The sequence below is a fragment of the Triticum aestivum genome, chromosome 6A (assembly GCF_018294505.1).
Source record: "Triticum aestivum cultivar Chinese Spring chromosome 6A, IWGSC CS RefSeq v2.1, whole genome shotgun sequence".
Taxonomy (NCBI): domain Eukaryota; kingdom Viridiplantae; phylum Streptophyta; class Magnoliopsida; order Poales; family Poaceae; genus Triticum; species Triticum aestivum.
Window position 1 is genome coordinate 382,762,213 of NC_057809.1, and position 14,049 is coordinate 382,776,261.

Genomic DNA, 14,049 nt, shown 5'->3' on the forward strand with positions numbered 1-14,049 from the left:
TTAATGTGTGCATGATATGCCCTGATGCTCTACACATGTTCTGTTAAGGGTTTTGTCATCTTTCCAGAGGTGCAACCCATGTATTTTTGTGATGTGTGTGGTGACTAGTGCAAGCTTGCAAAGTGGTGCACTTGTTAATTCTTTTTTCAGGGACTTAGCAATTCCACTATGATGTTGTTGATGATGTTGCCGATGATGTTGTAGTTGATCCGTGCATGCTATGCTATTGTTCTTGCCATGTCTAGCTTGTATTTTATGCCTTCTTGATTGGTGTATGCTTGTCTTGCCATGACTTGCACCGTAGTGAGTGCATCGAGCTCGTAAACATGCCTACTTGATATCTGTTTTCAGCATGTTCCAGTTTTCACTAAGTCTGAAAATTGATTATGTTTTTGCTATGCTCACATGCTTGCAATTGTATTTTCTGATCCCTTTTGGCTCAAGGTCACTAAGGGACTTTTGTTAAGCTCTTTGAGTAGCTCCATGTCACGCTTTACTTTGCCATGTTCAGTTCCTGTAGCATGTAGTTTTGTTGCTCCGAAGAGTGCTATCTGATCTGAAATTCCAGACAAGTGTTAATTTCACTAAGTCTGAGATCTGTTTACCATATGTACTTTTGCCATGCTTGTTTGAACCTGTTAATGGATGAATTGGTCGTAGCTCAGTGCTAGACTTTTGTTAAGCATCTTGAATGCATCCCTACCATGTATTTTGTTGTCATGTTTGGGTGCTGTAGCATGTTCATTTCATTGCATTTAGATGGCTACTTGTTGTAAATCACAGAACATCGCCATATTTGAATCGCTTGCCATTTCCAAACCGTAACTCCGATTCCGGTGTTCTTTATATCGTTTTCAAGCGATTTCATCTCATCTTCCCAGTGGCATACTTGGATTTCCAAGTTGAGGCCAGGTTCATGCATTTCCTGTCATATCTTGCATTTTGCATCCCGCATCGCATCCCGCATAGCATATCATCTTTGCATCATATTGCTTGATCCTTGCACGTGGTTGATTGTGTCCTTGTTGCTTGTTTGTCTTGTTTGGGTAGAGCCGGGAGACGAGTTCGCTAACGAGGAGCCCATTGAGTTTTCTTTCGAGGATCCAGTCAACTCTGACAACTGTGCAGGCAAGATGATCATATCCTCGAAATCACTACTATCTTTGCTATGCTGGTTTGCTTGCTCTTTTGCTATGCCATTGCTACGATGCCTACCACTTGCTTTCAAGCCTCCCAAATTGCCATGTCAAACCTCTAACCCACCTTGTCCTAGCAAACCGTTGATTGGCTATGTTACCTCTTTGCTCAGCCCCTCTTATAGCATTGCTAGTTGCAGGTGAAGATTGGAGGCCGTTCCTTGTTGAACATTTATTTACTTGTTGGGGATATCATTATATTGCCATGTTATCTTAATGCATCTATATACTGGTAAAGGGTGGAAGGCTCGGCTCTCGCCTAGTGTTTTGTTCCACTCTTGCCGCCCTAGTTTCCGTTCATATCGTGTTATGTTCCGGATTTGCGTTCCTATGCGGTTGGGTTATAATGGGAACCCCTTGATAGTTCGCCCTTGCGTTAAAACTTTTCCAGCAATGCCAACCTTGGTTGTACCATTTCCACCTAGCCTTTTCTTTCCCTTGGGTTCTGCAGACTCAAGGGTCACTTAATTTTAACCCTAGGGCCAGTGCTCCTCTGAGTGTGGTCCAAACGTTAGCCGCCGTGGCTACCCCGGGGCAACTCTGGGCATGGCCTACCGGAAGTTTAGACAATCTGAGTGTGCCTTAGAAAGAGATATGTTGCAAGCTCCTACGGGAATGGGTGGCACATTTCGGCGGTGTTGCTGGTCTTGTTTTAACACTGCGTAAGTGTCTTGAGTTACCGAGATACCGAGCTGATCGGAATGTCTTGGGAGGAGGTCTATTCCTTTGTTACCGTGAGAGCTTGTCCATGGGCTAAGTTGGGACTCCCCTGCAGGGATTGAACTTTCGAAAGCCGTGCCCGCGGTTATGGGCAGATGGGAATTTGTTAATGTCCGGTTGTAGATAACTTGAACCTTAACTTAATTAAAATGAATCAACTGAGTGTGTTACCGTGATGGCCTCTTCTCGGCTGAGTCCGGGAAGTGGACACGGTGTTGGAGTAATGTTTGCGCAGGTTGCTCTCTAGTTTCTCGCTCGCTCTTTGCCTCCTCTTCTCGTTCTCTTTTGCGAATAAGTTAGCCACCATACTTGCTAGTCACTTACTGCAGCTCCACATATTTACCTTGCCATACCTATAAGCTTAAATAGTCTTGATCGCGAGGGTGCGAGATTGCTGAGTCCATGTGGCTCACAGATTACTATTACACCAGATGCAGGGCCTGATGATTCCGCTCCAGGAGACGCGCTTGAGCTCAAGTGGGAGTTCGACGAGGACTCTCAACGTTACTATGTTTCCTTTCCCGATGATCAGTAGTGGTGCCCAGTTGGGGGTGAACGGGACCGTTGTCGCATGTTGGGTTATCTTTTATTTTGGCGCCGTAGTCGGGCCATGAGTGTTTGGATGATGTAATGTTATTTATGTACTTGATTGACGTGGCGAATGTAAGCCGACTATGTTATCTCCCCTTTATGATTTATTTTACATGGGATGTTGTGAAGATTGCCTAACTTGCGACATATGCCTTCAATGTGATTATGCCTCTAAGTCGTGCCTCGACACGTGGGAGATATAGTCGCATCGAGGGTGCTACACTTATGATGGGAAACTCTTGCTTATCAAGTCAATCTTCTCTGCCTTGTCTATCTTTTTTTATGAGTACGCTGCTACTACCTGCTTCTATCTCCTCTCAGATCAACAAGTACCTGAGGGCCTTTTTATGGAGAAAGTTTGGACAAATAATTGCAGGACCTGCTTTGATAGCGTGGGACAAAGTATGTAAGCCAAAAAGTCAAGGTGGACTAGGCATTTTGGACGTGACAACGCACAACAAGGCTCTGCTTATGAAGAACATTCAAAAATTCCTAAATAAGCAGCCTTTACTTTGGGTAAACCTGATTTGGGAGACTTATTACTCAGACTCAGCCCAGGAAACAAATTGGAAGGCTCATACTGGTGGAAGTGTCACCTCAAACTACTACAAGAATACAAAGAAAATGCTATTTGCAAAATCGGGAATGGAAGCACGGTGCTCTTATGGACTAACAGATGGTTAGATCAACCTCTAAAAGACAAATTCCCTGAGCTGCACTCCCATGTTTTGAAGGAACATATTCTAGTTGCAGATTGGACAGATCAGCAAGATCCTTCAGACTTGTTCTACACACCCAATTCCTCACAGGCCTATGATCAATTCACAACTCTACATGATGCCATCCAAACCCGTGCACAAAACTAAGTCAATGATCAATGGTTGGATAAAGGCCAGAAAGACAAATATTCTTCCATCTCAATGTACCACAGTTTGATACCAAAATCTGAGAAGCAGGAGATATATCAATGGCTCTGGAAGAATGCATGTAGACTCAGGCACAAAATCTTCTTTTGGCTATTGCTTCATGATAGAGTTAACACGAGGAATTTGCTCAATACGAAGAGCTTCCATCTGGAATGCTTTGAATGTGTATTATGCAATGATAAAACTAAAGAGACCCTTAGACACCTATTTTGGGATTGTGAATTTTCTCAAAGCTGCTGGCATAGTGTGTTACCAAGGAAGCAACTGGGAATATCTTCTTCAGACGATATCCAACTCATCCATCAATTACTTCCAAAAAGTATCGCAATGGTGATCATTATTCAAGGATGTTAGGCCACGTGGTGTCAAAGGAATGGGAAAATATTCAAGAAGGAAGCGCACATTGTGCAGTGTTGGAAATTCAGGCTAAAAGAAGATTTGCAACTGTTGGCTCACAGAACAAAAGCAAAGCATCTGGGCACTTTAGAAAAGTGGGTTAGGGATCATCTAGAATGACACCCTGAGCAGTTGATTTTCTTTGTCTTAATGTTAGAAAAAACTGGAGTAGGTTGAGCTCCTTTCAGCATTTCTTGTATATTTTTGTAAATATTTATAATTAATGAAAATTACCGTAGAACAATTGTCTTACGGTCAATGCTTCAAAAAAAGCGTGCCATGCATTGATATTAGACTGTTTGCGGCGAATCCATAGGGCGTTCTGGTGGCTGGCGGCACCGCCTCCTTCCTCACCAGCGCAGCGGTGGGGATCCGGCGCCCTGGTTCGTGCTGGTGGCGGATTTGGCCCCCGGCCCAGATCTGGACAGTGTGGTGGTTGATGGTGGCAGGGGCGACCGACGGCCGCGTTTAGGTGGTGGCGCTGTAGTTGGAGTCCGTCTCTCCGGTGGGGTGGTGGGACTCCGGCTGGACCTGGCCAGGGCACGGTGGCGTTGGTGTTGTGGTGGTGGTGGTGCGTGTCCGCCTTGCCGACGTTTGGTGGGCGGGCAACGCGGGTTGGGGCATCGGCCCGGCATGGCTGTTGCTCCGACTGTGGGCGGCGGCAGCGGGGTGGCTCGGCTCTCTCAGTGTGGAGGCTTCCATTCACCGTGCCGGCATCACGGCAGCTCGGTGGGTTCGCTGGGACAGCGGCTGGTTTACTGGCGTCGGCTTGTCTGTAGGCGGCCCGTTTCGACCTTTGGTCCTCTCCTTGTCGTCTGGTTGCTCAATTCGTCGGAGGTTCAGCCTTCCCCCAACAATGGTCCATCGCTCGTCTCGCGCCCGGCAGTAGGACCAACCTCGTCTCGCGCCCGGCAGTAGGACCAACCTTGTCTCGCGCCCGGCAGCAGGACCAACCTTGTCTCACGCCCGGCAGCAGGACCGTGCTCGTCTCGTGCCCGGCAGCAGGACCGACCTCGTCTCACGCCCGGCAGCAGGACCGTGCTCGTCTCGCGCCCGGCAGCAGGACCAACATCGTCTCGTGCCCGGTGCCCCGGATGGGTCGATGGAGGCTAGTTTTGGCTGACCTATTGGGTTTCGGAGTTGGGGCCCGCCCAGGGGTGCGAAGGCGGGCCCTTTCCGCCCGTATCTTTGGTTGGGGTTGCGGTGGGTCTCGAGCGAGGTGGTATCAAGGTCTAGGATGCCCGGGCGGCGGCCCTGGTGGTGGTTCCATGGTGCTCATGGGCGGAGCCCGTGGTTAGGTGCCCCCCATTCGTCATGGTCGTGTGGACGGCGTGGTCGCTGGGGTGTGGCGTCCGGCGGTGGTGAGTGTTGGCCGGGGTGAAAATCTGATCTATCTTCGGATGAACCGGTGGCGGCGAAGCTCGTTCCCTTTTTGAAGGCGTCGCCGCAGCTCTCAGTGCACACGGTTTGTCATGTGCGACTTCATCTCTTCGCGGTGGCATGCTCACGGTTGAGGACTCCGTTTGCTCTTGTAGTACTAGAGGTAGTGCTGCTGCGCTCAGCGCCTTTGTATCCTGCCTTGGGTGTGTGCCTGTGTTGTGATAGAATGCGTTTGTATCTGAGTTGTGTTTGGTCGGTGCTTTATATATAAAGCGGGGCGAAAGCCTTTTTCGGTATACCTGTTTATGGACGTGTAGGTCACTGGCTTATTTTTCTCCTTGTTTGGCTTTTCTACTTGAGAATGTTTTTTTTTTTGCGGTGTTTTTCCCTCATGTGCTTTACCTTTGCCTTCTTTTTCTTAACTATGTATGTGTATCAAAATATATATGAAAGATGCACGATCCGGTTTCTTGAATCAATAGAAGCCCAAAGCAGTCCATATGATACCCAAATAAGATCCACATTAGTTTTGAAATCAGGAGGCTTGTGGTACTTCCTACATTCCCTTGTACAAGACCACTTTATATTTCTTTGCCTAACTTTAATATGAAGCGGCTCTAGCAACAGAGGAAACCTCCAGCTGCGCCGTCTAGCATAGTCCATTGCTTACTAAATTTTCTTTAGAAAAGAAGAAGGACCTCCGCCTCTGTATCTGGGCGATGTATACGGCCACTTTATTAATTATTCTCATAAGATCTTACAGAGTCATATAACAGTAAGACTAAAATCACCGTCCAAGTAACAACTGTCGCTGCTCCTATCCAATTGATGAAGGAGCGCTGATAGTTTAGGCCTAATACCAAACAGACATCGCAGCCAAACCTAAACATCTAAGACCTGAGGTCCCAACCAGGACGCCTGCCGGGTATGGGGCACCTACCAGTCTGGCGCACTCCTCAACCAGGACGCATGCCAGGTATGAGGCCGCCGCAGCCACCTGCCACCAATCCATCTTCAGTGATGTACTATTGCACCACCTTGCCCGGCCTGTCTGCCATCGACGCCACCACGACGCCTAATAACATCACCCTCCTGCGCGAGTCCATCACCACAGATCGGGCGCCGAGTCTCCACTGCGCCACACCGCCGAGAAACGCCACCATTAATGTGCAGGATGAATCACCGCTCCACCAATTATTCCGTCCACTGGTCCCTCGAACCCGTGTACACCTCCAAGAATGACGCCACAAGAGGGAAACGACACAATAATGCCGCCGTCATCCGATCTACTGATCTAGGGTTTCCCCCGGAGGTAGCAGATAGTGGCCTGAAAATTCTCAACAGCAATACCTTCAACAAGGGAACGACACCGAATAGTGCCGCCATCGCCGGCCTCGGCAGCAGCCGCGAGTGGGTCTTCACCCAGATCTGTTCTAATGGCCTCCATCAAGCGTTTTGTGCACGGATCGTCCACCACCGCGTCGCCCATCGCGAGTCCACAGCCGCCGACACATCCTCCACCGTCCGGGGCCGCCGCCCCGGGATCCAGCCCTCGCTGGCCGCCAGAACGAAACCACCGAGCCCCATCGTGGGCGGCCAACTGGGACGGAGAAGCTAGATCCGGCCAAGCCCGGCCAGGATCCGGCCTCTCCCCGCGCTGAAGCCGAGGTTGCGCCCGCAGGGCCAGATCAGAGCCAGACCGTGCCTGCGCCGCCGCCCCTGCGCCAGCCCCGACCCGCCGCCACGCCATGGCCTTGCACCGTGCAGCCACCACGGCCTGGATGCCCACCCGCACCGCACGGCCGAGAGCCCCGCCGCCGCCACGCCCTGCACCGGCGTCACGCCCCCGCCGCGCCGCCGCATCTTGCGCTGCCGCCACACACCGGGAGGGGAAGAGAACCCCGCCGCCGCCGACACCCACGGACTTCTCCCGACGGCGCCCTTCGGCGACGGCAGGGGAAGGGAGGTTGGAGGAGGCGGCCGTGGAGTTGAGGCAAGGGTTCGCCCGACGCCGCTCGCGAGAGCGACGGGCGAGCAGTTCTCCCCCGCTTACTAACAGAGGGTTCCTTGTGTTGATTGGCAAGCAATAGTTAATTTTCTATAAACAATATAGTAGAGGATAAGTACTCTCACATAAACAAGTAGCACTAGATGATAAGCACTCGTACGAGTCATACAGTCACGCCCCTTGGCCCTTGGGACACCTCATGTGCACGGGTGAATATAAAGACGATTGGTTCTTCAGTTGGTTTTACATGTGCCAAAAGGTGCCTTCCTGGAAACATCTTGAAAGGAAAACATAAGCTTGTTTGCCAAAGTGAATCGCTTTCAAAGGTACTGTATACAATTTATAAGATGTCAAAAGTTTAGAGCGACACAATTCCGAAGAGTTGACATTGTTCATTCAGCCTGGTGGAGTACCCCCTCCGTCTCCATGTGAAGCTGAATAAATTATCGGGTGGTTGCTCCTTGCTGTCCCTCCCAGCCGCTACCCAACAGTGCAATGTACTTAGTCGTCTCTTGGCCTTCCGTGACGCCTGAAGGAGTATCATATCAGATTGATACGTGCACTTGTCTACAAAGTTGACTCTGAGATGTATACAGATTAGATAGATACTTGTTGCTGTCATGCTTGCTGTGTAAACTCAAACCAACTCCCCCCCTGTGATGATCAGATTTTCGTAGCGAAGAGTGCATTTGGTCGTATCTAGCTACATGACACGCTTGTCCATTTTGTTCCTGGGTCATGCTTGCTTTTTGAAAGCCTCATGCACATGCTTTCTAAATTGACACACATGCCGTAGTGCAAACGCCGACCAACTTAAGTCTTGTACAGTGAGCATCTAACGAAGAATATTGGATGGTCTCTTTCTTTTTCCGACTCCAACTTTTCTTGTTTGAAATGACTGCCCAAACAGGGCGTACCTTTTCGTTTGAAATGAGCGCCGAAACAACTTTTTGTTTTGTTTGAGAAAAGGAGTTAGTAATAGCCATTTTATATCAGCTGTGATTGCACCGCTACTACCCTATTCCTATCCATTTTATATCAGCTGTGAGCCTGTGATTGCACCAGCCGCGACTATTCTATTCCTATCCCATGAAAGCAACACGGAGGACACACACAAACGCAGGACATACAAACTTCAAACAACCAAGTTGCTTCATATGTACAGCCTGAAATCAAATTATTTCATTCATAGTCATTACACGCTCACAACAAAAAGGAGGTATGCACCCCAACATTTGTCCTACAGTTTGTGCCGTACGTACGTGCTATTCCGTACTGATACTTTGTTACATATGGAGAACAAACGACCGGCCGGAGAAAGCCAACAAACATTGCCACGGTTGCGATCTCCACGTCTAGTTGTTCTTCTTGCGTTTCTCAATGAAGAAGAAGAAGGCGAGGGAGGCGACGGAGAAGGCGGAGAAGACGCCGGCGGCGACCTTGATGGAGGTGGTGACGCCGGTGATGCTGACGACGTTGAAGGCGGAGGCGGGCGCGGTCTGGCCGTAGGCGACCTGCGTGCCGGAGGCGTCGAGCGCGTAGGCGCGCACGTAGTAGGTGGCGGTGGGGATGTCGAGGGCGACGCGGTACTCGACCTTGCCGGTGCCGGGGTAGGCCTGCTGGGTGACCTTGAACTGGCAGGTCTTGTCCTTCTTGAGGTCGTCGTGGGTCTTGCGCCACTCACGCTCCTTCTGGCTCACCGGTGCGTAGCAGAGGCTCACCTTCACGTTCTTGTAGTCGGCGTCCTTGCCGGCCGGCTGGCTCGCGTCCAAGGCCCACGTCACCGTGATCACGTCCTCGCCGGCGTGAAGAACTGGTCAAGGATCAGTTAAAGTTAGTCACTTTTGTTACGATGAAGGAAATGAAGAGGCGCAAACAAAATTCCCTGTATAAGTTCTCTTAATAAAATTGAGCATCTACTTCGAAGATTCTTCTACTGGCCGGCAAGCCAGCTGACCTTGGCATATTTGGAATGGCATGCGACAAGGCCGATTAACTTGTTGCATACATGGATATGCCAATCTATGACGTTGCTATAGCAAACAGCGGAAACATTTTCTCACATGCGGAGCCAAACAAGGAAGCATATACGATGGTACGACGGACGTACCTTGGCCGGGACTGGGGGAGGCGGTGACGTCAAGTGTCACCGGCAGCTTGGAGAGGTACGCCACGGCGCCCGCCGACGCGCAGCAGCCGGCGGCGAGGACCACCAGCAGCAGCGCCGTGACCATGCCTTGGCGAGCCATCCCTGCGCACGGCTAGCTAGTGCTTGGCTGCTGTTGATCGATCGGAGAAGGCAAGAGAAGAGCTGGGGGGACAAGTTTGCTTTGCTCTTGTGGGATTTGGAGAGATGGAGGAGTACGGATGGGTTTAATATAGGCGCGCGCCATGCCATGGGTGTTGACCGTGGGCGAGAGGAGGCAGATGAGATCAGCGGGAGCTGGAGCTGCCTGCACCTGCAGTGCCGTGTTTCGCGGGGCCGAGGAAGTGCCCGTCCGATTAAGCTACTCTGAGCTACTTTAGGCGCTCCCAAGTCAAATCTTGCCCGCGTCTTGTCCTCTCCGAATCCCAGCCTCGTCCTCGTCTGATTTGCTCAAAAGGGCAAAAGCGGCCGGCCGGGGGTGAGAAGCGGCGGCCACAAATCAAACTGCAAGCGCCCAAGCCTAAATCATCATTAAATAGTGAATACTTACTCCTCAAATCAAAATGTAGGGAGCGTTTGATTTTACCGAAAAAGGCTTTCGCCCCGCTTTATATTATAAAGCAAACCGCCCGAGCCAAACATCCAACAAGGTTCACACACATAAGTCTCACACACAAATAAAGTACAAGAGGGTTAATGCTGAGGGCACAGCTCAACAAGCCCTAAAAATAAAGAACACACACAGACACCGCAACACGAGCAGTAAGCCTGATCAGGCTCCGGCGGAGGAGGCGGAAGCGGAGGTGCCACGCGGAAGGCCATCGATCGAAGGTCGGCAAGGAGGGTGTTGATGACGTCCCGGTCCTGAGGGCGGCTAAGCGGCCGCCATAGCTGCAAATAGCCACACATTTTGAAGATCGCGTCAGTCGCCCATCGAAGAGGCACTTTCTGAATAACAAGTTTGTTGCGAATCTTTCAAAGCGTCCAGGCGAGGACCCCAATGCACAACCATCTAATATGGCGGCAACGAGGGGTGAGGCGTGGATCTCAGCTAGGAGGTCGGGGAAGTTGGTGTTGCACCATTGTCCGCCGACCGTATCACGAAAGCGGGACCACAGGAACTGGGCTGTGGAGCAGGAAAATAATATGTGGTTCGAGTCCTCCACCGTGGCGCACAAGGGACACATCCTGTCGCCTGGGCCATTGCGCTTGCGGACTTCAACCCCAGAGGGGAGGCGTCCCCGGATCCACTGCCACAAGAAAATCCTGATCTTGAGGGGAAGGTGAATGTCCCAGATCAAGCTATAGGGCTCAAGGGCCAACGAAGGGGCAGTGGCCGCGTAAAGAGATTTCGTGGAGAAGCGGTCGGAGGGCTCCAGACGCCAAGAGATGGAGTCAGGGGCGCCCTCAACGTCTATCGGCAGGAGAGCGATGTCCTGGAGAAGAGAGTCCCACTCATATCCACCTCAAGGGGGCCAAAGGGGCGCCGGAAGGCGAGACTCCCTAAGTCAATAAGGGCCGTCTCGATGGAGATTCGGGGGTCAGCCGCAATGGCAAATAAGCCCGGGAAGCGGACGGCTAGGGGGGAGTCTCCTAGCCAGCGGTCGAACCAAAACAGGGTCGAGGACCCGGAGCCCACAGAGAGAGACGTGCCAATACGGAGCACGAGTAGAAGCTGGACCACCACCTGCCAGAACTGGGATCCACCCGAGCGTTGGCAGAAAGCTAAAGGTTGGCCCCGAAGGTACTTATTTTGGATGATGATGAGCCAGAGGCTGCCCTCCCCATTGGCGATACGCCGGAGCCAATGGGCCAGGAGAGCAATGTTCATGCGCCGAGTAGACAGGATCCCCAGACCTCCTTGGTCCTTAGGTTTGCAAATGTCAAGCCAGCTCACCATATGGTACTTCTGCTCGTCCCGCTCATCAGCCCAAAAAAACCTGGACTAGTACATGGCGATCTCCTGATAGAGCATCTCATGCAGGTTGTAAAAGCTCATGAGGAACCAGAGGAGGCTGGCAAGCGAGGAGTTGATGAGGATTACCCTCGCCGCCTTCGAGAGCCACCGTCCCTTCCAGGGCTCGACCCGGTGTTCCATCCGGGTCACGGTTGGGCGGAGGTCCGCCATGGTGAATCGTGAGTCACTAATGGGTATCCCCAAATATGTCGTGGGGGAAGGTACCCAGGCGGCAATTAAGCCGGTCAGCAATGTCCAGGGCCTCGTCCGGGGGGTAACCCAGAATCATCACTTCGCTCTTATCAAAGTTTATAGTGAGCCCGGACATCTGTTGGAAGCATAGAAGGCGAAACTTCAGGTTGGCAATATCGGTCACGGAGCCTTCGACCATTATTATGGTGTCGTCGGCATACTGGAGGAGGGAGACCCCTCCCCCTCCTACTAGGTGAGGGACCACACCGTGCATATGGCCCGCCGATTTGGCTTTGTCCAGGATGTCCGCAACGGCATCTACCACCATGTTAAACAGGAACGGGGAGAACGAATCGCCCTGGCAAACCCCACAAAGCGTGGGGAAGAAGGGACCAATCTCACCGTTAATGTTAACGGCTGAGGGAGTCCTGGATTAGGGGGTGTCCGGATAGCCGGACTATACCTTCGGTCGGACTCCTGGACTATGAAGATACAAGATTGAAGACTTCGTCCCGTGTTCGCAAGGGACTTTCCTTGGCGTGGAAGGCAAGCTTGGCGATACAGATATGTAGATCTCCTACCATTGTAACCGACTCTGTGTAACCCTAACCCTCTCCGGTGTCTATATAAACCGGAGGGTTTTAGTCCGTAGGACAGAACAACAATCATACCATAGGCTAGCTTCTAGGGTTTAGCCTCTCTGATCTCGTGGTAGATCTACTCTTGTACTACCCATATCATCAATATTAATCAAGCAGGGCGTAGGGTTTTACCTCCATCAAGAGGGCCCGAACCTGGGTAAAACATCGTGTCCCCTGCCTCCTGTTACCATCCGGCCTAGACGCACAGTTCGGGACCCCCTACCCGAGATCCGCCGGTTTTGACACCGACATTGGTGCTTTCATTGAGAGTTCCTCGGTGTCGTCACTTTTAGGCCCGATGGCTTCTCCAATCATCAACAGCGATGCGATCCAGGGTGAGACTTTTCTCCCCGGACAGATCTTCGTATTCGGCGGCTTTGCACTGCGGGCCAATTCGCTTGGTCATCTAGAGAAGATCGAAAGCTATGCCCCTGGCCATCAGGTCAGATTTGGAAGTTTGAACTACACGGCCGACATCCGCGGAGACTTGATCTTCGACGGATTCGAGCCACAGCCGAGCACGCCGCACTGTTATGATGGGCATGATCCAGCTCTGCCGCCGAACAATGCCCTGGAGGCCGCACCTGTGTCCGCTCCGACCCCTAGCTCGGAGCCGATCACACCAATCGAGGATGGGTGGTTAGACACCGCCTCGGGGGCTGCAATCTCTATGGCGATCGAGCCGAACACCAGCCCTACTCTCTGCGAAGCCCGTGACTCCAAGGAGCCGGACTCCTCTCCTGACTTCGAGCCCTCCGCGCCCCTACCAATTGAACCCGATTGGGTGCCGATCATGGAGTTCACCGCCGCGGACATCTTTCAGCACTCGCCCTTCGATGATATTCTGAATTCATTAAAGTCTCTCTCTTTATCAGGAGAGCCCTGGCCGGACTATGACCGGCAGGATTGGGATGTGGACGGCGAAGAAATTCGATGCCCACCCACCACCCACTTTGTAGCCACTGTCGATAATTTAAACGACGTGCTTGACTTCGACTCCGAAGACATCGACAGTATGGACGACGATGTAGGAGACGAACATGAACCAACGCCCATAAGGCACTGGACAGCCACCTCATCTCATGATGTATACATGGTGGACACACCCAAATGAAGCGACAACAAGGAACACAGGGATGCAACAAGGGATCGTTCACTCGAAAAGCAATCAAAGCGGCGACGTAAGCGCCGCTCCAAGCCCCGCCTTGACAGAGACAGCAGCCATACAGACCCAGCCATAGAGCAGGACGAGTCGGCGGACGACGAACATGCCTTCAAGCAAGCGTCCGAACAGGGCAACTTGGATAAACAAACCGAACACCCCGTCCCCGGCGAAAACAACAGTCCGGACGACCTTACGCCGGATAAACTCATGGAGCAGAAGAACCTCCACAAAAGGCTCGTCGCCACTGCGCATAGCCTGAAAAAGCAGAAGCGGAAGCTCAAAACTGCGGAAGATGCACTCAGAATCAGATGGAGCAAAGTACGCAACACCGCAAACAAATATGGCGGCAGTCGCTGCACAAAATGCTATCCAAAGCGAAAGCTACTGCCTGAATTTGACGAGGAGGCCTTAGAGCCCCCCCAGTCAAAAAATAGGAAAGCCATCCGGACGGATAGACGACCGCATGGCCAGCATGGAGCGGCAAGCGGCGCCGCACACAAGCCGGCGCGCGATCCACCAAAGTATCCGCATCAATAAGACGGCCCAGCCAGATCTATCTACGGGCCAAGAAAGCAAGCTCTAGTAAGCAATGCAACAAAACAAATATCCGAACATCACGGCACATCCAAATACAGGGGTGCCGCACACCCCCTATGTTTCACCGATGAGGTGCTGGACCATGAATTTCCAGTGGGATTCAAGCCCGTAAACATAGAGGCGTACGACGGAAC

General features: G+C 51.7%; 1 protein-coding gene across 1 annotated transcript; it reads right to left on the reverse strand.

Annotated features, from left to right (window-relative positions):
• Positions 1-8,377: 8,377 nt before the first annotated feature.
• Positions 8,378-9,575, reverse strand: LOC123130648 (probable high-affinity nitrate transporter-activating protein 2.2). Its single transcript, XM_044550481.1, has 2 exons — positions 9,328-9,575; positions 8,378-9,030 (listed from the first exon to the last, which is right to left on the reverse strand). Exons 1-2 carry the CDS (start codon positions 9,464-9,466, stop codon positions 8,573-8,575), a joined length of 597 nt encoding a protein of 198 aa, XP_044406416.1. The 5' UTR covers positions 9,467-9,575; the 3' UTR covers positions 8,378-8,572.
• Positions 9,576-14,049: the final 4,474 nt, after the last annotated feature.